Source organism: Crocodylus porosus, unplaced genomic scaffold (assembly GCF_001723895.1).
Source record: "Crocodylus porosus isolate Cpor-Errol unplaced genomic scaffold, CroPor_comp1, whole genome shotgun sequence".
In the NCBI taxonomy this organism is placed as follows: Eukaryota; Metazoa; Chordata; order Crocodylia; family Crocodylidae; genus Crocodylus; species Crocodylus porosus.
The window spans coordinates 125,482,543-125,505,124 of record NW_017728943.1 but is presented as its reverse complement, the minus strand read 5'-3'; the positions used below and the strand labels follow the sequence as shown (position 1 = coordinate 125,505,124).

General features: G+C 41.3%; 1 protein-coding gene across 3 annotated transcripts in view; it reads left to right on the top strand.

Annotated features, from left to right (window-relative positions):
• Positions 1-22,469, top strand: part of PEX3 (peroxisomal biogenesis factor 3) — a 31,467-nt gene extending 8,998 nt beyond the window's left edge. For 2 of the 3 annotated variants that reach the window (XM_019550149.1, XM_019550150.1), the window contains 11 exons: positions 2,644-2,775; positions 4,243-4,324; positions 9,755-9,798; positions 11,205-11,329; positions 14,069-14,135; positions 14,232-14,286; positions 15,040-15,199; positions 17,457-17,527; positions 19,023-19,145; positions 21,043-21,139; positions 21,565-22,468. In XM_019550149.1, the coding sequence (XP_019405694.1) occupies positions 2,644-2,775; positions 4,243-4,324; positions 9,755-9,798; positions 11,205-11,329; positions 14,069-14,135; positions 14,232-14,286; positions 15,040-15,199; positions 17,457-17,527; positions 19,023-19,145; positions 21,043-21,139; positions 21,565-21,648 (1,040 nt within the window). In that variant the 3' untranslated portion in view covers positions 21,649-22,468. Of the gene's footprint in view, positions 1-2,643; positions 2,776-4,242; positions 4,325-9,754; positions 9,799-11,204; positions 11,330-14,068; positions 14,136-14,231; positions 14,287-15,039; positions 15,200-17,456; positions 17,528-19,022; positions 19,146-21,042; positions 21,140-21,564 lie in introns of all 3 variants that reach the window. The other variant, XR_002103737.1, reaches the window with a different exon arrangement.
• Positions 22,470-22,582: the final 113 nt, after the last annotated feature.

The following is a 22,582-nucleotide window of genomic DNA, read 5'->3' as shown; positions in this document are numbered from 1 at the left end:
ACAGGGAGCCACCCCACTCCCCACCCCCCAGATGAGCTGCCTGTGGCTCTGTCCAACTCCCAGGGTCACTTTCACCACCCTGGCCAGGCAGCACCTGCCCCACTCCCTCCTTCACTGGGGGGAGGGGAGGGGGGGCGCCTTGGTCTGCACCCCTTCCTCCCGCACACTCCTTCCTAACCTCCCTGCCATCTGATAACCCCAGGTAACCTGTCTGCATTTTACCAGCTACATTTTGTCACCAGTTTAACATTTCTCCTTTCCCCCACCCCTGCCCTCCCCCACCTACCTGTCACACCTCTTGTCTCCCTTGGCCTCTGATCCTTACTGCCACGCATTTGCATCTTCACTGACCTACATTTTGCATATTGGCTTCCATTCCACCCAGGAGAGCAAACAAATCACCAGCAGACTCTCCCTATGCCTGAAGAAGGGTGTTTGTGCCTGAAAGCTTGCAAAAAACAATTTTTCCAACTTTTTAGTTGGTCTAATAAATGATGTCACATTTACCCAAAGAACCTTGTCTGCTAGGAATAGGGTACATAAGGGGTGGATATATTGGTGGCTTTTTTATTCTCAGCCCATTGGGCTGTTTAGGACCAGATCTTGCAGAACAGGTTTAGAACTGTTTTTAAGTGGTGCAAGTTTGTACCTGTCCCCATGCTGAGCCATTATGCCAGAACAAATTGCCATAGTTTCAGATACCTTTTTAATATTCTAGTGCCCTTTTAAGTAGTTTTGTTCCCTCATTGCACTCCTGTTCTTTAAGTTATTCTGTCCTCTTAGTGTATTTTATTGTGTCTTCTTACTTTTAAGCTGCCCTGAGCCTTTGGGAAGGACATAATTCAAATGAATGAATAGGTAAATAGTTTAGAGTGGCCATAGATTTTAGAACATGCTTTTTATATTCCAGTTGAAACACAGATGCTTTCTGACTTGGGGTAGTTTTGGGTAAGGATATTAAAAGGTTTTAAGAATGCAAGCATTTAATAAATTAATGTTATTATATATTTTGTAATGTAAAGTATTGAACCATCATTAATCTTAGCTCTATTGCAAATCCAGCCAGATTAACTGTCAAATAATGACCTGAAGAAGACAGCTTGTCTGACTCCATCCCACCTATGCAGTTGGACCAATAAAAGATTATCTTCCTAAGAAATCTTTGTTTATCACAAGTAATAACTCATTCACTCTTTCAAATATTTGAGTGAAGAAAAGTGTGTAGCTTTGTATTTACAACTTTTTAAGTGACCCAGAATGTAAACAAAAATTTTAATTTGAATTTCAGACTTGTTCTGTGTATTCTAACTGACCAAGGAAAGCAGGGACTAACACGCACGTGGTTAACTCCAAAATGTCACTGAATATTTTAGGTATTGATGCACAAAAATGCATGTGCGCAAATCAGAATGCTGGAAAAGTGATTCAGTGGAAGGTCAGGCTTTCCAGGTTGCCTGCTACTGCAGGCAAAGGAATATATTGCTGCTGTCTGTGCATATCAGAGACAGCAGTCTAATTTTTTGCATAGTGGATAGTGTCTGTAGTATGGCTGTAATGGAAATAAGAGAGCTTTATGAGAGGGACTTTGTGGTAGGGAAGCATAGACTATTGGTAGGGGAATGAAGTATATAGAGGAAATAGGGGCTAGAATAGATGCAATGCAGGTAAAGGCGCAAAGGGATCTAATGCATGATCTGCGCAATCAGGTGTCCTGCCACGCCACATGTGCACATGCCCCATGCCTAGGAATTGGGAGACTGCAGCTGCTGCAGGGGTGCTCCCAGCTGATGATTCCTAGCTGTGGAGGGCCCCACATGCCCCCGCATCTGGGAGACCAGGTGCTGCAGTTTCCCAGCTGTGTGAGGCCCTGTCATCTGGGAGCTTCCAGGCTCCGGGGTACACATGGGCCACCCCCTAGCTGGGAGCTCCAATCAGCCACAAAGCCCCTGGCCAGACATTCAGTTAATGATGTGTTAGAAAGTAGCCACATATTTTGTGGAATATCTTTGTAGCTTATTCTTCTTTTCATCACACCATTAATTGAACATGTGGCCAAGTGACCACATAAGGTATGATTTAACTAGTTAATTGTGCCTTAAGTGTAATATGTAGATCCTCAGGCTAAAGGATTGACAAGATGATGACTTTAATCCTACATGCTTTCTGAGGCTAATAATTTTTTCTGCTACCAGTTAATAAAAAGATCTAAACAAAAATCTTGTAAAAAATTAGGGTGCCCAATCTGTATATATTTTCTTCTCTCTCTGTCTCTCTCTCTGTCTCTGTCTCTCTCTCTCTCTCTCTCTCTCTCTCTCTCTCTCCAGGTTTTATACAGGATCTGTTCTTTCCTCATTTTTTGTTTTTTACTTTTGTCTTGTTTGTACTGCAGTTGCACGGAAAGGTGCTGTTAAAATGAGGAAAATCCTCTTGGAAAGGAACTTACACAGATCTTCTGCATTACTTCTGGCATTTTATTTTCAATATGAATTTACAATTTTTAACAATACTCTGGGAAAATCCACTACAAGTGCTTCAGACCCAAATTACTGGAGAAGCAGGTTTCAGCTGGTCAAGTGACACATTTATAATAAAACAGAGGGAGCATTTTGTAAACCGTCTTGTAATTTAAATGTTTTTTTATAGGAGTATACCTACTGGGAAAGTATGGGCAGAAGAAAATTAGAGAAATCCAAGAAAGAGAGGCAGCTGAATATATTGCCCAAGCACGAAGGCAGTATCATTTTGAAAGTAATCAGAGGACTTGCAATATGACAGGTAAGACTTTTCTGGATGGGTAGAATTATTTGGGCCTGTATACAAAATATTCATGCTGGCAAGACAGCAGTCAGAACTTAAAAGCTTTGATACTGAATAGTCAATGTTTTATCAACGTGTAGTTGAAAATAGTACTATTGACTCGAAAGTAAATGTAGAAGCACAGAAATGTAGGTTTGGAAACGCAAGATCTAGTCTGTTGTCCTACTCTGAGGCAGGATGCATATGCAGAAGATACAACATAAGGATTATAGCTTATATATTTAAGATTCACTGTTTTTAAAACTTCTAGTGTTCAAAAATAAAGTGGTCCTGAAACTTGGAATGGTTAAATTTATAGCATACTATCAATATTAATAATTTAAGTGTAGTATTTTTAAGCTGCACAGAAATAAGTGGACAGGCAATCCTTTTTTTTTTACATAAAACAAACCTTGTAATTCACCAATTCCATGTCTTTGAAGGCAGACAAATTAAAACATTAGAAACATTGGGTTGGTAGTGACACTGAAAATTATTTGTCCTTGTAATACATGCTGGAAAGGGGAAGTAGTAACGTATTTTAACATTCTACGTTATTTTTTCATTACAAACGTTCAGGTGGTTTAAGATTATTTATATAACACAGATTGGGTACCACTTCTTTCCTTCTTTCTGAGTTGGTGACTGATTCCAAGGCTACTTGAAAACAAGTCTACATTTCTTTTTTAAAACAGAAAGACTTTTTTCCATTTCATAATGCTGGAGTTTTTATACTGAGGGGATTTGGGTTTGCCATTCCTGTCCCTCTGTCACAGATCAGTATGTTCTCCCTGACAGGTTTTTCCTTTGTGATTGGCATTTGTTGCAATGTACCATGCATTGTATGTTTTGTTTTTTTTTTCCTGCTACCTAACAGAATAGGGGCTTGTATCTGAGATAGTCCAAGATAAATGGAGATTTGCCCCCAGTTTTCTCTTTTGCCTTCCAGCTTTAAAACTTATCTCCCTCAAAGATGCAGTCTTCTTCCTTTTTTTTGAAATAAACTTACTGTTTTCTTCTTCAGAGAAATGCAGTTCTATAGATTTTTGCCAGTCTCACGTGTGCACATATGCACACATAATTTTAATAGATTTCTATATGTCAACTTGATATAACATAGTTTTATATTAAAAAAAAAAAAAAAAAAGTAGTGACACTAGCAGTTAGCCTGTCTTCCTGAGCATTTGACTTATGCCGTAAGACGCATATGTTGTGTAAGGTTGGCTTATGGTAGTGCACTGTTCACTTGTAAAGCAGTTAAAAGGAAGAATGATTTGTTGAAAACCTCCAAATTATTTATAGTCATGCTACAGTTCACCTTCAAACGTTTCTGTGTAACTTGACCTCCTTTCCAGTTGCACCCCCCCCTCCCCCCCAAAGTACTTATGCTTTTGGGGCTTGTATTTTCTTGAAGCATACCTTTTTTTTCTTTTTTTTAAATGATAGTGCTATCAATGCTTCCAACATTGAGGGATGGCTTGATGCATCAGTTGAACTCTGAGAGTCTCACATCTCTGCTGAAAAACAGGTAATTTTTTTTAAGATTTCTTTAAAACTGCTGAATGACTTGTTTTTAGTCGCAAGATAATGTTCTCTTGCTTTCGGTTTTTGCAATGTACTTGCCATTTAAGAAGCATGTGGATTGTGTGTCTGTACCTTTGAGTATTTTGAGTTCCCTATATCTGAATAAAATAAGGTAAGTTTATTCACATAATGTAGTAGTGTAATTTCAAAGTCTGGTACTTTTGAAATTAGTAGAAGAAACAAGCATTCCCTGTGGCACTTAACAATTGAAGAGCCCAAGGTTGGAAGCACTCTTCCTGTAGAATTCCTGTAGATGAAGTGTTAGGAGGATCTGGTCCAATGGTAAACCAGGACAGTGTCTTGAATGATGGCATTGAGCTGGTAAAAATATTTCTGTAGGCTAAACAAGTGGAGAGAGATCTGGAAGAAGGGAGCTATGATTAATGATTTTAAACTAGAATAGATGAGGTACATTCTACTAAGTGATGCAAAAAGTTTCAGATGTGTTTATTTACCTATGGTAGCAGCTATTGTGTGATTTCCTGTTGCAAGGCACTTGAATGATTACCAGCAATCAAATGTCAATGATCTTTTCAGTTTTTATTTGATTTGTATTGAAACAGTGATCTAGAGGTGAAAACTTAGATGCTGTATATGCAGCTTTTTGTTCTGTCAATAAATGATTTCATTTACATTATTGCTATAGTAATTCATATATAATGGTATTCTGACTTGGAAGAACTAAGGTCAAATACTGTAGTTACCGAAGTTCACAATACTTTAAAAAAAATTATTTAAAAAAAAACAACTAGAAAGATTGTTTTAGTAGTTCAGCCTTAATGAACTGCTTAACCAGTCATTGTCACTTAATAAAAAAGAATAAGTTTCAGCAAGCAACTTAATGTGATATTTAAAATGGTTATCAAGCCCTGAGTAATACACTTATATTGGATTCTCTAAAAGTTTCTTAATTATAATTCAAATATTAATTGCCAAAATGGTGGAGGGGGAATATCAAACTTGTTTGTCGGGGCTGATAAGAATATTAATTTTTATATCAAATGTGATCTGATTTCTCTAAGAGATGACTAGTTTGAACAGCTTATAAGTATAATGACAGAGCTCTGAGAAGAACAGAGTTGACTTTATTAATGAAGGACCTGAGACATTTTTTTTAAAATTCCAGTATGCGTGCACTTTCTTTTGGTCTAAGCCCTTCAATTAGCAGTGCAGTGATAGAGATTTTGGGGGCTGGTACCGATAGCCGATTTTTAAGAAGACATATTGGCCGATTCAGATCTGATTTCTGATACAGCAGCGTCAAGCTGGTAAGCCTGTTGTGGTGGGAGGGAAGGGGCATTGGGTGGGCAGATCAATGCCTCCTGTGGTGAGGGAGGGAATGGGACAGATGCTGCCCAGCCAGGTGGGGCAGGGCACAGGACAGAGCTGCAGCTCATCTGGCAGTGGGGGGTGGCTCCCACTGCTGCATGCACCCTGGGAGGGCACAGGTGGGGTGGGTGGGCTGCAGCTGCTGGCTGGAGCTGGGCTCTGCCGGCTCTTCTCTGTGGGGACTGTGCTCGGTCCAGGCAGTGGTGGCACTGAGAAGGGGCTACGGGGGAGGCTGCAGCCACCCCAAATTTCACTGTAGCCGCCCCTCTTGGCACTGCCACTGTCCACCCAGTACAGCCCTGGCTCAACCCCTGCCTCCACCCACGTACCGGGAAGAGCTCGGGCTGTGCTAGGTGGGTGGTGGTAGCGCTGGGATGGGAGTTGGGGAGGGCTATGGTGAAATTTGGGGTAGCTGCAGCCCCCCATGCCCATAGCTCCCTTCCAGTGCCAGCACTGCCCGCCCTGAATACAGTTCCCACTGAGAAGAGGTTGGCAGAGCCCAAACTCCAGTTGGCAGCTGCAGCCTGCCCTGCCCCACATGGAACCGGGGGGCACATGCCTGCACCCCCTGAATGAGCCACAGCTCTGTCCTGTTCTCTGCCCCAGCTGGGCAGCACTTACCCTAGCCCCAGCCCCACTACCTCCCTCACCACGGGGCATTGATCTGCTGCCCCACACTCCTTCTCTCCCCCTCCCCTTCCACCACAATAGACTTACCAGCTGAATGCAGGTCTCCAGAATGCCAGGCCGTGCTCCTCACTGCCTGTGTGCTGCACTGTGGTTGCACGCATGCACGGGCATTTATTGGCCAAATTATTAGCCGCGTACAGCCAATTTTGTTTATATCGGTGTCAATCTGACATCATACGGATCTATCTGTGCACATCTACCTTCAATAACAATTATGTTTGAGTAAGCAGGCTAATGTAGTGGCACTGGATGTGAGCCCACTGTATGGTGGTTTTGTCTTACTTTCTGAATACATAGGTTTCTTCTAAAATTCTAGTTCCTTGCAGTAGAAGATGGGCAGCCAATCTGGAGATACTAGGACAATCTGGAATCCTGCATTGTAGCTTGCAAGCGTGAATCATCTTTTTTGGAATGAGTACAGTAACTTGGGATACCTTCTGGTCATCTGCCTCCAGTTTTCTCACATCTGAGATAAGGCAGCTTAATTTCTTGGATGAAGCACTTAAATTCCATTGACTTTTTTGAAGCAAGGGTTGTGGAAACAAAAATGAAATGAAGTAACTGGGTTGCATGTAAAGTGAGCATCTTTCAAACAGCTACTGTTTTCAAGCAATGCAGGTGTGCTTCCTTGCCATTTTAATTCGTAGATATAGATCAAACTTTGTGACATCCACTCCTTCCTTCAAGAGTTAAACAACTCTCAGTGACTAACAGTCAGAGGAGCAGCCCTGATCCTGTCAACAGCCCTGTCCCAATCCATGTAAGAAAAATGGAAACCTAAGTTTCTTCATGTCCTTGGGGGGATGTCTGCTTTCTTGCTGATATTTTGGTTTGGTTAGATGTTGCCATTCCTTAGTAAGTTTAAGCAAGTATAGAAAGCTGGTGGCCTTGTTTAGGATTTTTATTGGACTAGGAGGAACAACAGATGTGTCCAGGAGTGCTCTCTTTCACCTCTCTCCCCCTTTCCACTCCAGAATATCCTCAGTGTTTGGACAGGGACTATCAGCAGCATCCTCCGTGCAGCAGCAAAGAACCCTTTCCTTGGTCCCTTCCCTCAGCAGTGTGTAGCAAAATCTCTTTTCCAGTGCTTTCTGCTGCTGACTGGGGCTTCCCAAAGCAATAAGAGTAAATTAAAGAAGATGTCATTCTGGTTAGTAATGCTGTTGTCTGGAGGGTTTTGAATAACAGCAGAGAAAACCTTATGACTTTTCACTCTGCTGTACTTAGAGTTGTGTTTCTACAGGCTGCCACGCTCCAGAAACCATTTGGTTACAAGTTCTTCAGAACTTGAAGACATTAGTTTCTCTTCCCCTCCCTAGCTGGAGTGGAAAATTCCTACTCACCAGGCACAAAAGAGTGAATTTTTGAGCCCTGCAATGTTGTAGTCTGCTGTCCATGTGTTTGTGTGTCACTTCTTTTATTAGTTTTAAGCCTAGCTGCTGAAGTTGTTGAGATGGTTGTAAACAAACAAATGTGAATTGTTTTTAGATGTTCTGTGGAACTCCTTGTATTTTTTCCAAGTGTCTTTTCCTTAAGGTTTTTACCGCTCTTGTCTTCTAGAGTTCTAAAACTGATATCCTATTGCATGTTGTTTAGTTTGTATTATTTATACTAGAGACTTAAGCAACCAGTTACTACCACCTTTGAGGAAGACTTATTTAAACTGATACCGGAAGTTAGTTTGCACTTTCCAGATCCTCCAACACTTTGATCTGTGCCTATAAAGAGTATTAACTTTTGATCAGCTATTAAAAATTAATATAATATTTTACTAGGTTCCTTGAAAGTTGCCTTAAAGAAACGTTCACTGTGTCCAGAGTAATAAGTAATAGTTGCATATAACTTCACCCCAATAGGTCTTCCAAATTATTTTAGAGCATCGTTTCACCTGCTACTAAAATGCTGTTTTCTCAGGGGGGATGCAACAGCTATTATTACCAGCAGCACTTTTTTGTGTTGTTAATAATAGATGTTCTGAAAAGGAATTAAAGTTGGAAATAAGAATTACTGCAATTGCAGCTTGTGGACATACACCAGTTAGCTTCAAACCAACTATTTCACAGTATAGCTGAATGAGTATGTAAATTAGTGGGGGCTGGTGAAAACCACTGGAGAAGTTGTGTTAATATGTTAATACTCCAACTGTTAATGTTAATACTCCAATCGAGGTTCATTTTGCTGTCGCTCTGCTGCCAGCGCTACTACTACTACCTGAGCTGGCTGCCTTAAAGCTAGTACAATTACATATACTTTAGTCACAGCCTTGACTGCATTGTCGATGTAACCTTGGAATTTCCCAGGATACCAGGAAAAACATGCATCTTGCCAAAAAAAAAAGATGTGTAACCCTGCAGATGGTCAGAGTCTTAATTCATGTTTTCAGGATTACCAGATTTGCTCCCTAGAGCCAAACTGGCGATAGTTGAACTTAAAAGGTTACATCATAGAATCATAGGGCTGGAAGGGACCCTGAAGGATCAAGCCCCCTGCATGAGCAGGAAAGACATCTGGAGTCAGCCAGTCCCAGTCAGGTGACTGTCCAGTCTTCTCTTGCAGACCTCGAGGGTAGATGATTGCACCACCTCTGTGGGGGAGCTTGTTCCATAGTGTGGACCACCCTAGTTGTAAAGAAGTATTTCCTAATGTTTAGCCTGAAACTATCTTCTGGGAGTTTGTGGCCCTTGTTACTCGTTTTCCCCCAGGGCACCCTGGTGAATGGTTGTTCACCAAGCCCCTGGTGTGTGCCTCTGATATAGTGGTAAGCTGCAATCAGGTTCCCGCTCAGCTTTCTTTTCTTTATGCTAAAGAGTCCAAGATCCCTCAGCCTGTCCTCATATAGCTTGCCACGCAAGTCCCTGGTCATGTGGGTGGCCCTTCTCTGGACCCTCTCGAGCCTCAGTCATGAGGACTGAAACCATAATGCACCACATACTGGTGAACTGTGATGTGCTCGCACCGTTCCAGTGGAATCAATTGGGCCTCATGTGAGCATAAGTGTCTGAAATGTGAAACAGGATCAGGACTCTGGACAAGACTACCACGGAGAGTTGTTTTTATTTTGTTTTGTTTTCATTATTTGTAAATACTGACTCCTTAGTTTAGGAGCACTGACTAGATAATGTAGCTACAGAATCCAACTGGTCAAAAACTGTTCTTGTGTCAAGGTTTGAAAATTCCTTTCCAAGAACATACAGAGCTTTTTTTAGCAAATGAGCATAGACACAGACCTCACTTGAATGCTTATGGTAGATGTACAAACGGGTCTTGCAGCACTTATTTCCATTTTTAGTATTTTGTAACTTCCGAGTTAATTTTTAAACCAAATATTTTAATATTTGCATTCTTTTCCTCACAGGCCAGCAAACAAGTTAGAAATATGGGAGGATTTGAAGATAATAAGTAAGTCAAAATCAAAGATATCACCTACCTGATAGAAATATATGGCTAGAAGGGGCTTCCTGGGCCATCAGGCCAAGACCCCTGTCCTTGAAGACAATCATTTGCCCAAGGCATCCCCAGAATCTCCAATTCATTCATACTAAGCTTAAACACGCCTCCTTTGCTTTCTCTTCCTTCTGAAATATATTTATTGTTGCTATTGCTTTGGGAGTGGAGCTAATGTGATGACTGCTGCTGCATGATGTTGCAAGGCAGAAGATCCTACCAAATGGGGCTACTGATGAGAATTTTGTATGCCTTTTGAAAAGTGTAATAAGATCACAGGCTAAGCTGTAGGACCTCACTGACTCTTAAAAAGTGTAAGGTTGTAGATACCTCTTCTCAGGTTTTACCAAATGAAGTAAGACTAATGTCTAGCAACATTTTTCTGAACCTTTAGTAAAAACCAAGATTTGGGTGAATCAGCTGAAAAGAGAAAATACATTATAGCCTCTAAACCATTGGCTACTCCTATATTTTATTTGCATCATCATAATAAATAGCTATACCAAAGGAATCCCTGGATCATTATTTTATATGGTGGCCAGGGAAAGGAAAAGATGCAGTGAACCACAGCCAAGTAGTTGTGTAATGAAATGCCTTTGGGCTAAATATCCCACACACCCCTGCTACAATATCTTGTCCTGCTTAACTCTTTTCTTCCTCTTCCATTTCTGTTTTATTCCTCTCTTCTGCAACTCCCTTATGAATGTTCTTTAATTCCCTGGTTGTCTTCTATGCCTATACTGTATTTTGACTTTCATGCAAAAACATTCTTGGTTGCCTCACACCCTTCCCTCCAGTCATTCTCTTTTGCTAGTGGCTGGCATCTCCAATGCCAGTACTGGCTTCTGTTTTCTTTCTTTAGGTGGCAGCAGCTTCCATAAGTAGTTAGCAAGCTTCTTGTTTCCATGCTGCTTTCATGTATTTTTTTTTTTTTACCTTAATTGTATAATAAGGTATGTTGTCATGTAACATGTGAAGGCATCTGTTTCCATGGTTTAATGAAAAATGGAGTTCCCTTTTCAAACCCAAATGGATGGGTTTTGGAATTGCCTCTAAGTACACTGCACAACATTTTTTGCAAAATTATTTCAGCATAGCATAGTTTGGTATGTTTCTTCACAGTACACAAGTACAGAGTTGTTGCCAATTTTACCTTTCATTACTGTACATATCTTAGCTATGTTGACCATCTTCATTGTGAAATATATTTGCTATGGGGCCATAATTAGTTTTTTTGAGAATATTAGTGTCATGAGAAAAATAATATATAAATAAAGAAATGGAGCATATATTTACCTTTGGCAAAAGCTTTCTCCTTCTTAGTTGTATAACTTTAAAATGATTTCTTTTTCCTGTTCAAGGTTTCACAAGAAGCATTGTAGCTATATATAGTACCTGTATGCTTGTAGTTCTTCTGCGAATCCAATTAAATATTATTGGTGGTTACATATACCTGGATAATGCAGCAGTCTGCAAAAATGGCACAGTAAGTACCTAATTATTTGAAGGGGATATCGTTAAGGATGAAAAAAAATTATTTAGTGAGAGATGAAAGAGTGTAACTAGGAATATTAGGATGAAATCATAGGAAAATTTAGGCTGAAATCAGAATTGGAGTGGATATTGAGGGATGTGGGAACCTCCCTGGTGATAGTGAAGGGTATGGTGTGTGGAATAGTTTCTCTATTATACATGAAGTGGTAGTCATCCTGTCACTTAGAACACTTAAAAGCAGGTCTAAACAAAATAACAGTAACCCCATGAAATATCTTCCCAGTCTGTATGACTCATAGGGTTATATAAAAACAAATTTCTTCAACCTCACTAATTTTCTATGGCATAATAATAATGTGAATGAATTGGGATGTGGATGCTAGTGTAGATGCATGAATGGTTCCCCTAATAAATACAGATGCTCCCCAGTTGATATTTATCAGAATTAAACAAAATTTATTTCATTGTTACACTCCTGACTAGCTACTTTGCAGGTGGCAAGCAGAGTGTGGCCCCAGTATGAAAAATAAAAACAAGGTAATAGAGAAGGTTTTCATATTTGTGGTGTGGCTGTCAATATGGATAGATGGATCCAGCAACCAGTGAACGAACACACAAGGGTCAAGACAGATCGTTGTGAACCCCTGGATGGCTGCTCATATATATAATATGCAACATGGACTTGGAATGCCTTTCTGCTTGTATTGTTAACAGCTCCCTTCACCTTCCTGCAAAAGTCATGAAAGGGTACGCTTACTTTCTAGTGGCAAGCCTGAGGGCTTGGAATGTCCACCGTCCAGAAGTGGTGCAAATCAGGGTACAATTATGACATTTGAGGTGATTGTTGGGCCAGGTATATTCAAAAGGAGAAATATGCTTAACTGAGGAATGGATTGTTAGGATCTGCTATTAGATGCAGTGTTGGAGCAGAATTTGGCCCCACTTCATTACTTGAATTTCTTTCCCACCATAGAGAGCTTTCAGGCTTCTGTTAGGTTTAAGTCTGTGTTCTCACTCTGTTTTTCAGTGGCTTTCTATAGGAGTTCTTTGTATGAGTGAAGTGTGAGTGAAGGCTAAGCCTTTCTGTACCACTTGAAATAGAGAAGAGGTCCCAGCAATACAATGGAGGAAAAAAAGGCAGGGATCTTGCTTGCAGGAAGCTTTCTTAGAGGAGAACTGAAAGAATAATTGTTAAGAGGAGGAAGAACCTGGGGAGGAAGAACCAGCACCATAGCTAAAGCTGGGCAACTCCTGTCTCATCAGTGCAGAGGCAGAAAAGGATGTTGGAGTCGTCATTGATGCCAAGATGAACATCAGCCGGCAGTGTGGGGATGCAGTCAGGAAGCCCAACCGTATCTTGTCATGCATCCACAGATGCATCTCAAGCAGGTCCAAGGAGGTGATCCTCCCCCTCTATGCGGCACTGGTCAGGCTGGAGTACTGCATCTAGTTCTGGGCGCTGCACTTCAAGAGGGATGTGGACAACATGGAGAGGGTCCAGAGGAGGGCCACTCACATGATCCACTCACATGATCAGGGAGCACCAGGGCAGGCTGTACGAGGACAGGCTACGGGACCTGAACCTGTTCAGCCTCCATAAGAGAAGGCTGAGGGGGATCTAGTAGCCTGTTACAAACTAGTCAGAGGGGACCAGCAGGCATTGGGGGAGCCCCTGTTTCCCTGAGCACTACCAGGAGTGACTAGAAATAACAGTCACAAGCTGAAAGGGTAAATTCAGATTAGACATCAGGAGGCGCTACTTCACTGTCAGGACGGCTAGGATCTGGAACCAGCTTCCAAGCGAAGTGGTGCTGGCTCCTACCCTGGAGGTCTTTAAGGCAAGGCTAGACAGTCACCTTGCTGGGGCCGTTTGACCCCAGTACTCTTTCCTGCCATGGCAGGGGGTCGGACTTGATGATCTGCTCAGGTCTCTTCAGACCCTACTGTGAAACTATGAAGGGTGCAAGAGTTTAGATCAGTGATGCCCTTGTTAGACAGAAGGCAACCCTTGGAAAATGCCAGCATTTACTCTTCAGTTATTCTTTACCACAGTAAAAAGAATAGAACACTTTGTATTGAAAAGAACTCAAAGACCACAACAGGTCAGAATTTTTTTTCAGCACTGTGGCTTCTTATTTGAAATCTCAGTGTTTATTTTGTGCATCATATTTCTCCTACCTCCAGTGATTCAGCATGTAAGTTCCAGTTTGAGTTTAGGGGTTTTTTGGGAGGTCATCTTGGGTGTCCAAAGATATTTAGTGGGTCCCCTCCTGTTCCTCAGTCTATTTGGGTTTAAAGTGAAGAAGCTGCTAAGTCAGAGTATAATTGTGCCTGTTGGCAGCTTTCATCTTCTGCTTAGGGTTGGCTATAGCAGTTATATACACAGTTAAAATGGAAGGAAAGAATGAACAGAATGGACCCCTTGCTAAAAAGAAGGGGAGAGATGAGAGGAGCCCCTCTTCCCCAGTTTTAATTTGAGAGACTGTCCTTATCCTACCTTGTTTCATGTTAATGAATTTACTGAAGTCTGGAAGAAAGGTGGAGAGTCACCAAATGAAGTTTCTCCACTAAGGCAGAAGAATGGGGAAGCCCATCTGCATGATGTTCTAAGAAAAGAAAGTTCTCCATTCTGGTTGACTGTGGCCTGTGTAAGAACAAAGGCGAAATCGTATATTGATCTGTACCAGAGAGTTGCACACCATAAAATTGTTTGGGTTTCTTTTCCTTCCAGATGCCTCTAGCCCCCCCTGAAGTCCAGCAGCAATATCTATCAAGTATTCAGCATCTTTTAGGAGATGGTATGACCTCAGTAACCTTACCCTTTTATGTAATAGCATTTTATGCAAGATGGAACAAGTCAGTTGGATAATTTTGGTATTTATCTCTACTCTTAGGTCTGACGGAGTTAATAACGGTAGTGAAACAAGCTGTGCAAAAAGTTTTTGGAAGGTAAAAGAGTTTGTATGTGTGTCTCTTTCCCTGTGGTCAATTTTTCTTTTGTTGGTTGCATCTAAATCTTGGATTTTCTTACCATGTTTACTCAAATCCAAGATGAGTTGGGTTTTTTCCCCCCCTTCCCCTACGCCCCACCTTTCCTCCACTTCCCTGGAGCTGCCACTGCTGCTTGACTGAGCTAGAGCCATACTTTCCACTTCAGGATGGAGTGGGGCTGGAACATGCTGCAGTGAAGCAAGGGTAATTGGTAGCGGGGAACAGAGGCTTCACGGACAAGGTTTAGTGCAGGGAAGAGGGGGGCAGACAGCAGGGTCACGGTATGCAGGAGGCAAGGGCTAGGGGTTGAGCTTGTTGACCCCCTCCACTGCCTGTCCCTACTACTGCAGAAGTGGGGGAGGACAAATTTAAAATGACCCTCCACTAATTAGATTCCACATGTGGAAAATGTATGCATTTGTTATAATATTTATGTATAGAATCTAATGATTGGTGATGGAGGTTGTCTTAAATACAGGGTCATCTTGGATTTGGGTGAATATGGTAAATATAAAAAGAATCTAATGACTTGGGGAATAATATCTGGAAGTGTCTTGTCCTAGTTTTGTTGAGTTTGTTCCAAAGGTTTCTGTGCTGATCAGTAACTGAGAAGGGTTTTGTTCCTGTACAAGTGAAAACATATCAGAAGTAGACAAATGAAGTGCATGTTAATGATTATTCAGTTAACATTTTAGTTCTTTTTCTCCACAGCATTTCTCTTAAACGTACACTGTCTCTTTTGGAATTGGAGCAGAAACTTAAAGAAATCAGAAAGCTGGTAGAGCAGCATAAAGATTCAGATAAAATTGGATCTTATTATCCACTGTGTTGTTATATGATGCCAGATGAAGAAAACCCATTGGCTAGCCAGGTATTTGTTTAATATTGTATGCACATCTCTCTTTCCTGTTTCTTTCATGACAATCCTCTACTTATATAGCATGATAATTATATCCTAGGTGAACATCAAGGCCAGTTCTATCACAGTATATTAAGTGTCCTGGTTTATTTTAGGCGGGCAAATTGCAAACAAATGGTGGATGCCGCAGACTTAAGGAAGAGATTTGCTGTCTCTTATAAGACCAACTTTGTTTCTCCATGCTAGCATTGTGTTTGTCTCCAATCTACTGCAGATTCATAAGGGATTTAGTTCTTAACTTTTGAGTGGCACACACACTTCCCCTAGCTTGACTGCTCTTCTGCTTTATCTCATATTAAAAGAGATAAATAAAAACATATATTGATTGTTTCAGCTTTAGAGGGCAAACAGTGTGGAATATCTTACTAAATGATTCTGGTATTTCCCTTTAACCTTTTAAAAATAAATAGCAGAGATGAAAATTAATAAGTATGTTAGTGTACGTACATACTTTAGAAAGACCAGGGGTGAAGTTGCACATTAAAGTTAGCAAGTGCTAATTCTAATGAATGTGAGTCCCTATTAACTAGTGCTGTTGATCAGTCGCACGTTCCATAGTGCTTAGGGTCGGAAGGGACCTAAACGGATCATCAGGTCTGACCTCCTGCCCCAGCCAGGAACAAGTGCGGGGTCATAACACCCCAGCCAAATATCTGTCCAGCCTCCTCTTGGAGACCCCCAAGGTAGGAGAGAGTACCACCTCATGTGGAGCCCATTCTAGAGCCTGGCAGCCCTAACTGTAAAGTAATGTCTTCTGATGTCCAGTCTGAATCTTCTCTCTAACAATTTGTGGCTATTATTCCTAGTAACCCCTGGGGGTTCCCCCGGGGGAACAGACCCTCGCCCAATTCCCACTGGTCCCCCCTAGTGAGTTTGTAAATGGCCACCAGATTCCTCTCAGCCTTCTCTTGCGGAGGCTGAATAGATTCAGGCCCTTCGGCCTCTTTTCATAGGGTCTGCCCCTTGACCATGTGAGTGGCCCTCCCCTGGACCCTCTCAATGCTAGCCACATCCCTCTTGAAATGCGGTGCCCAGAACTGGACGCAGTACTCCAGCTGCAGCCTGACCAGCGCTTTATAGAGGGGAAGGATCACCTCCCAAAAACAACTTCTTGCATGCTCCTGTGCAGGTTAGGTGTAAGGACCTCACCCAGTCTTGAACTTACAACCTTTTGTCAAAGTAGCCAGCAGGGAGAAACCTCTAAGCCACAGAACCAGGTTAATTGCCTAATATTCCAGGTTAATATCCTAATGTGCACTGCACAAACCTGCCACTAGAGGGCTGATGAGCAGAGGCTTGGCTAGGGGCTGCCCTCTGTTCTATGCCTGCCCTACTTGCTGCTCTCTAGCCACAATGTGGGCTGGGAGGAGTGAGGGGAAAGGCTTCTCCTCCCTGCTTGGATCACTCCATTTCCCTCAAATCACCCTGCTGCCATTAGGCTGATTGGGGTGGCATGGCAGTGATCTTAGGGCAGAGGGGGCAATTGGGCTGGCAGGGCAGTGATACAAGGGGGGTGGGGGCTATTTGGAAGTTGGTGGCAATCTAGGGAGTAGAAGCAGTAGCCTAACAAGTCCCTGCTCTCCCCTTTCCTCCTTCCCCACCCATTGGTTCTCCTGTCCCCACCTACCTGTTGCCCAGCGGTTCCCAGCTGTCAGCCCAGGGCATAGAGTCCGGGATGATAGTCCACCTGGGAGCAGTCCCTCCTTGGATGCTGGAGGTGGTTTTATTTCAGCTGAACACCCAGAAGTTAACTCAAGCCAGGTACCCCAGCTCAAAGATAAACCTGGCCTCAAATGGCATAATTTTAAAACAGCTAAAGGACACTTAGCACCAATTAATAAGCTTTAATGTGTAATCATTCAAGTTCTAAGTGCTCTTAACATGCTCTGTTTGTAATGTATAATCTCACCCCAGTTATTGTAATTTAAAACTTGGTTTACAGCTGAATATTTATTTTAATTGATTTAGTTTATCGTGTTTGTTTCCTGACTTCTCTTACCTTTCCTCGCTGTCCATACATCTTATTTCTTTTGATCTTGCTCTTAATTTCATAAATGTCTGAAGTGAGCTCATGTACATTGTCAGCTTTATTAGAGCTTGTTCTGGAGGGATATTCTGAGATCAGTGTTGCTGGACCTGACCATTTTAGTCAAAATAAAAAGAGCTAATGGAATTCCTATTAAACTGGGTATTTTGTTTGCTTTTCTAGGCTTGTGGACTCACAGAAAAAGATGTTGCTACTATTAAACTACTTAATGAAACAAGAGATATGTTGGAAAGGTATAGAGAAACATACCAATAATCTGCATTGCATTGAAGGCATCAGAAGTGCAATTTGCATATATGTACGAATGGTGGTTGGTTTTCCTGTCTCAAAATATAACCTTTAACTATCATGATGTGGGAGCATCAGTGAATTTGTGGTTTTAGGCTTGGGTTTTCAGACATTCTGGGAAACCATCTGGGAGCTCAGAATCAGTGGAATTTGAGTGCCTAATTTAGCCTTTTGCTAATTAGGTGATTAGCTTTTAAAATAAAAAAATCATCTGATTAATCACAGGCATTTAGTAGTGGCTGAATAAAGTTTTTAGAAAATACACTTGTAAGAAATAATCATACTGACAAAAAAGATGTAAACAATTTTCTGCAGTTCTACAACAGCTTGAGATAATTTCTCTTCTGCATTACACAAGTGTAAATCCAGAGTAATTGCTCACATACTGAAGTAAATAGAACATACATTTTGGATTCACTTTTAGATACCGTTTTGAAATAGATCACAGTTGGTAAGGTTTTTTTTAAATTACTCTTCAAAGAAAATTGTGGAGAGTTTTACAAAGAAGTTCTGTAGCCTCACTTTTTTATAATGATGATGTAGATAATATTGAAAGTGAATGCATTGAGCTAATGGCATGCAATCCTTTTTATGTGTCTCCTAGAATTCTAGAGAGGTTTTTTTATTGTGTCAATACCATGCCGCATGTAGCACTTGTAAGGAGGATTCCAGTGCTAATGCACTAGCAATGAATGTTTTAGATTGGCTCTGGTTTTCAGTAAGCTTCTAGGTGGAATTCTGGGTGCCAGTTATAATCTTTACAGCCCTAAATGGGTTGGGATGGTTTCCCTGAGAAATCACGCGCTTTCTGCAGTATGATGCCACAGCTGAAATTAGTAGAGGTGCTCAAGGTGCAGTCATCTGAGCTATTAGCAGGACATTCTCTGCAAAAGTGTCTAACTGCTGAAACTTGCTCTTCCCATCTAGATCTGCCAGAACATCAGTTTGTTAAACTGTTTGAGGTCGATTAAAAAATGCATTTTATCCTCTTGGTTGATTTTTGATAGACTTGAGGTTGGCATGTTAATGAGCAATCTTTTGTCGCTGTTGTCCATTTGAATGTATGGCATAGGCACTGGGTTAGGTGGTTCTACAATCATAGAACAGGGCTGAAACAGATCTCAGGAGGTCATCCAATCCAACACCTGCTTAAGACAGGATCATCCCTACCTAAATCATTCTAGAGAAGTGTCTGACCTGCTCTTAAAACTTCCAAGAAGGGAAGTGTCTGGGCAATCTACTCCAGTGCTTACCCACCCTTATAATTAAAAAGTTCTTCCTAATATACCGCCTAAATTTCCCTGGTTGCAATGTAAGATTTTTATTTCTTGCTCTATCACCTGCAGCCAGAGAACAGTTAACACTGTGCACTTCAAAACATATTTTACCAGTTTGGACAAACGAATTATAGGAGTAAAAATAGCATTCATTTTCCCACAGCCCAGATTTTGGTACAGTTTTGAGAACATGTTTAAACAGAGGCTTCAGTCGACTGTTGGATAATATGGCAGAATTCTTTCGACCCACTGAACAGGACCTATGTCAGAACAGCTCTGTAAACAGGTAATTATTGTCTTCATAGTAGTTGTGCATGGTCATGTGATAATGCTTTTGACATCATAGTAAATGGATTCAGATTCCAGTCTATCTTGAAGGAAGTAATGGAAGTGATGAGAATAGCTATATTTTAGCACTTCCAAAGCATATACCATTCTTGCTCACTTTTATGTGATGGAAAACTATTAGTGCTATTTTATATTGAATAAAATTGAGATGTGAGCTCTGATATTTGCCCAGTGCCCCAGATCGTCAGTAGCAGAGTTAAGAATGGAAACTGCCCTCCCCATCTTTCACTTTGCAAGTCAGCATGCTCCTATGGATTATATTTTGTCTGAATTTACTCCATTGCTGTTAATTATTGAAAAATGGAATGTGGCACATTGGAGGAAATAATGCTCTTTTTCACACATCTTCTTTGGTAGTGTTAAGATAGAAGTTCTTTCATTTTCTGTTTTTCCTCCCTGTCAAATCTGCTGGTAAAAGTTTTAAAAAATTGGCATAAAAAGAAAATCAAGGGTAGTCTTAAGCTCCATAATGCACAAAGTGCAGACACCTGTAATTTTTGAATTTCTTCATTTGCATGCTTGTTTTAGTCAATCTCCTAGGAAAAAAATGTCTTAAATCTTTTGTGTTATCAGTAATGTCTAAAAAACGTTGTTTTGAGTTATTGAAGATGTTTTTATCTTTTTTTTAAATCCTTGCTATGCTCTTAAAAATACCATTTTATTTAAACGTATGCATTAAACACAACATTTTCTGGTAAGTTTTGATTTCCCTTGTGTCTTGGTTTGGCTCTGCCCTGGAAATTCAGTAGCACTAGGGCTGCCAACTGGAATATTTAGCACTTTATATCAGTTACAATGTTTGATTGAATTGTAGCTGTACTGCAGGAGACGTAGGTGGGATCTTTCACAGTATTGCCAAATAAGTGCAGTTGGGGTGAGGGGTACTGGGCTACAGCTGACAGGTGGAGCCACCCCAGCTCCCAGCCAGCACACAACACCCTGCAGAGCTGTGCTGTGCAGCTGCCACACAGGTGTCAAGTGTGGGGGGAGATTCTGGCTGCCCTGTGCTGCACAGGGGAGCTCTGCCACGAACCCTCAGCGGCCCTGATTGCTGCTGCCAGATCCAGTGAGTACAGGGCGTTAAAAAAAAAAAATGCCGAGAGGCTGGGCAGGGCAGCCATAGGGGCTTCTCCCATGACTCCTCTGGTTGTGCCTGTCTCTGACCTGGCAGGGAGAGCCACAGGGGCTCTGCCCTGCTGCCACTTGCCCAGCTGGCACGGGGGAGGGGGGCGTGATGCAGGTGCGGCTTGCTCTAGGTGGCAGCATGACAGAGCCCCCACACAGTGATTCTGCACGCACATCAGTGCTGGGACCCGGGGCTCTGCTCTGCTGCTGCTTGCCAGCCAGCATAAGGGGCATGGGATGTGGGTGCAGCAGTGATGGGAGTGGGGACTAAGTCCTGCTGTTGCTTGCCCCCTTGTGCTTGGAACAAGCTATGCCTACATCCCACCCCCCTCCCTTTGCCCCAGCTGGGCAAGGAGCAGCAGGGCAGAGCCCGGGCTGCTGTGCCTGCCTCCTGTGCCTCCCCACCCCAGCTGGGCAGCTTGTCCCAGCCCCTGTCTTTCCCCTCCCCTCCCCTCATCCCAACAGACTTGCCCACTGGAGGCAGCTGTGTCAGCTGCCTGTTTAGTCTATGGCTGTATCTCTGGTGTGGCTGAAGCATTTCCAAATCTATTCAGATGCTTCGAATAAATTTGGAGCTTGTAATTGGTCTCCAGATTCAGAGATTCGGTTCCCAAATTGGGCCAAATCTCCTCTGCATCAAATCAACTACTGAAGCTTTCCACAGTCCTAATAGCTAGGCCTACTTCTCATTAGCTTTTTGTTTCCTCTAGCCTTTCGAGTGTCAGTTTGCCATTAGCCAAGATAATTCCAATAATAAATGGACAGATCCATTCAGTTTGCAGTGAAACTCCTAGTCACTTTGTTCAGGTAAGAACTGGTTAATGTCTTTAAACAGCTGATGTCTGTTGAAGTAGTCTTTGTTTTTACACCAGTATTATATTGTCCTCTTTTTCACACGTTGTTTAACTTCAATAACTTTTTAAAAGGGCAAGAACAACCAACAGCATTAAAAACAAATCAACTTAAAGCAAATTCCTTTCTAAAAGAAAACTCCTTTGTCCTAAAATTCCCTTCTCCTTTCTAAACAGCTGTGATCACTATGTGGAAATGCAGTGAGTTTCTTAATCCAGTTCTATCTGTAGATGTGATTCTAATTAACTTTCAACTATATGATTTTTAGACCAACCACTGACAATGAATGAGTTCTTTACTCAGTCTTTCACACTTAACAAAATTGGATATTTCAGTGGTAAGGGAGGCTGGTACTTAAAGTTTATTTTTACTTCTTCCAGGACCTGCTCATGATGGAACAAGTGAAAGACTTTGCTGCCAATGTTTATGAAGCTTTCAGTACCCCTCAGCAACTAGAGAAATGACTTGTTCATCATTGGGACAGATCATGTATTTATAGTACATCCCTTGTGGCTATTGGTGAGAACTTGTAACGATTCGGGGTAATTTCATAATGGTGTAAGAATGCTAGGCCTACAGAAAGAATATACTCATTGAAATAATCAGGAATGCACTTGCTTTTGTTTATATAATAGAAACCTGATTACAACACCTGATCTAGAAAGCATTTTCATTGAAAGACTCACTGAATATGAAGACTTTTGTAACAAGACTTTAAATCTATTGAATAACTCATTTACAGTTAATTTTACTATATGTGAAAGGCAGTTGATGTTTATACCAGGATACTGACACTTGGTGAGACAGACCTGCTTTGTCTGTGGTAAATTTAGAAAGGTATTCTAGGCATTAACCTCTAGAACAACAGACAGTAAACCAGGTGAAATTGGGCTCTTCTCCTTTCCTTGAGGAAAGAGGGATTTTAATTTCAATGGTACAGATGCCATTCTTGGCTATTTAATATTCCAGAGGCAAAATAAGTTTTTGCCAATTAATATTTATATTTGACCAAAGTTCTGGATGGTTGCTGTCTTGCTTAAGACTTGAAAGTACGTTGATTGTAGAGGTTATCATTTATGGTGTTCACTAATGGCCACTACTGTACACATTTGTTTGTAAATATTTTATCTTAATTTGTATTAATTTTAAGCCCAAGTGTCTGTATTGTAATAAAATATTTTAATGTAAAGGTTGTGTGTGCAGTAATTTTACCAACAAAAGAATGTCTATACCACGTTCAAACTTTACATAGCTGAAAGGAAAATAAATTGAATCTTCAGTACAAGTGTCTTGCTTTTATTTACACTGTATGTTTCTGTAGGAAAGTAAAGACTAAAAAAAAAAAATTCCTTGATATACAAGTTAAGACAACTTGATTTTTTTAATGCTGTTTTTATT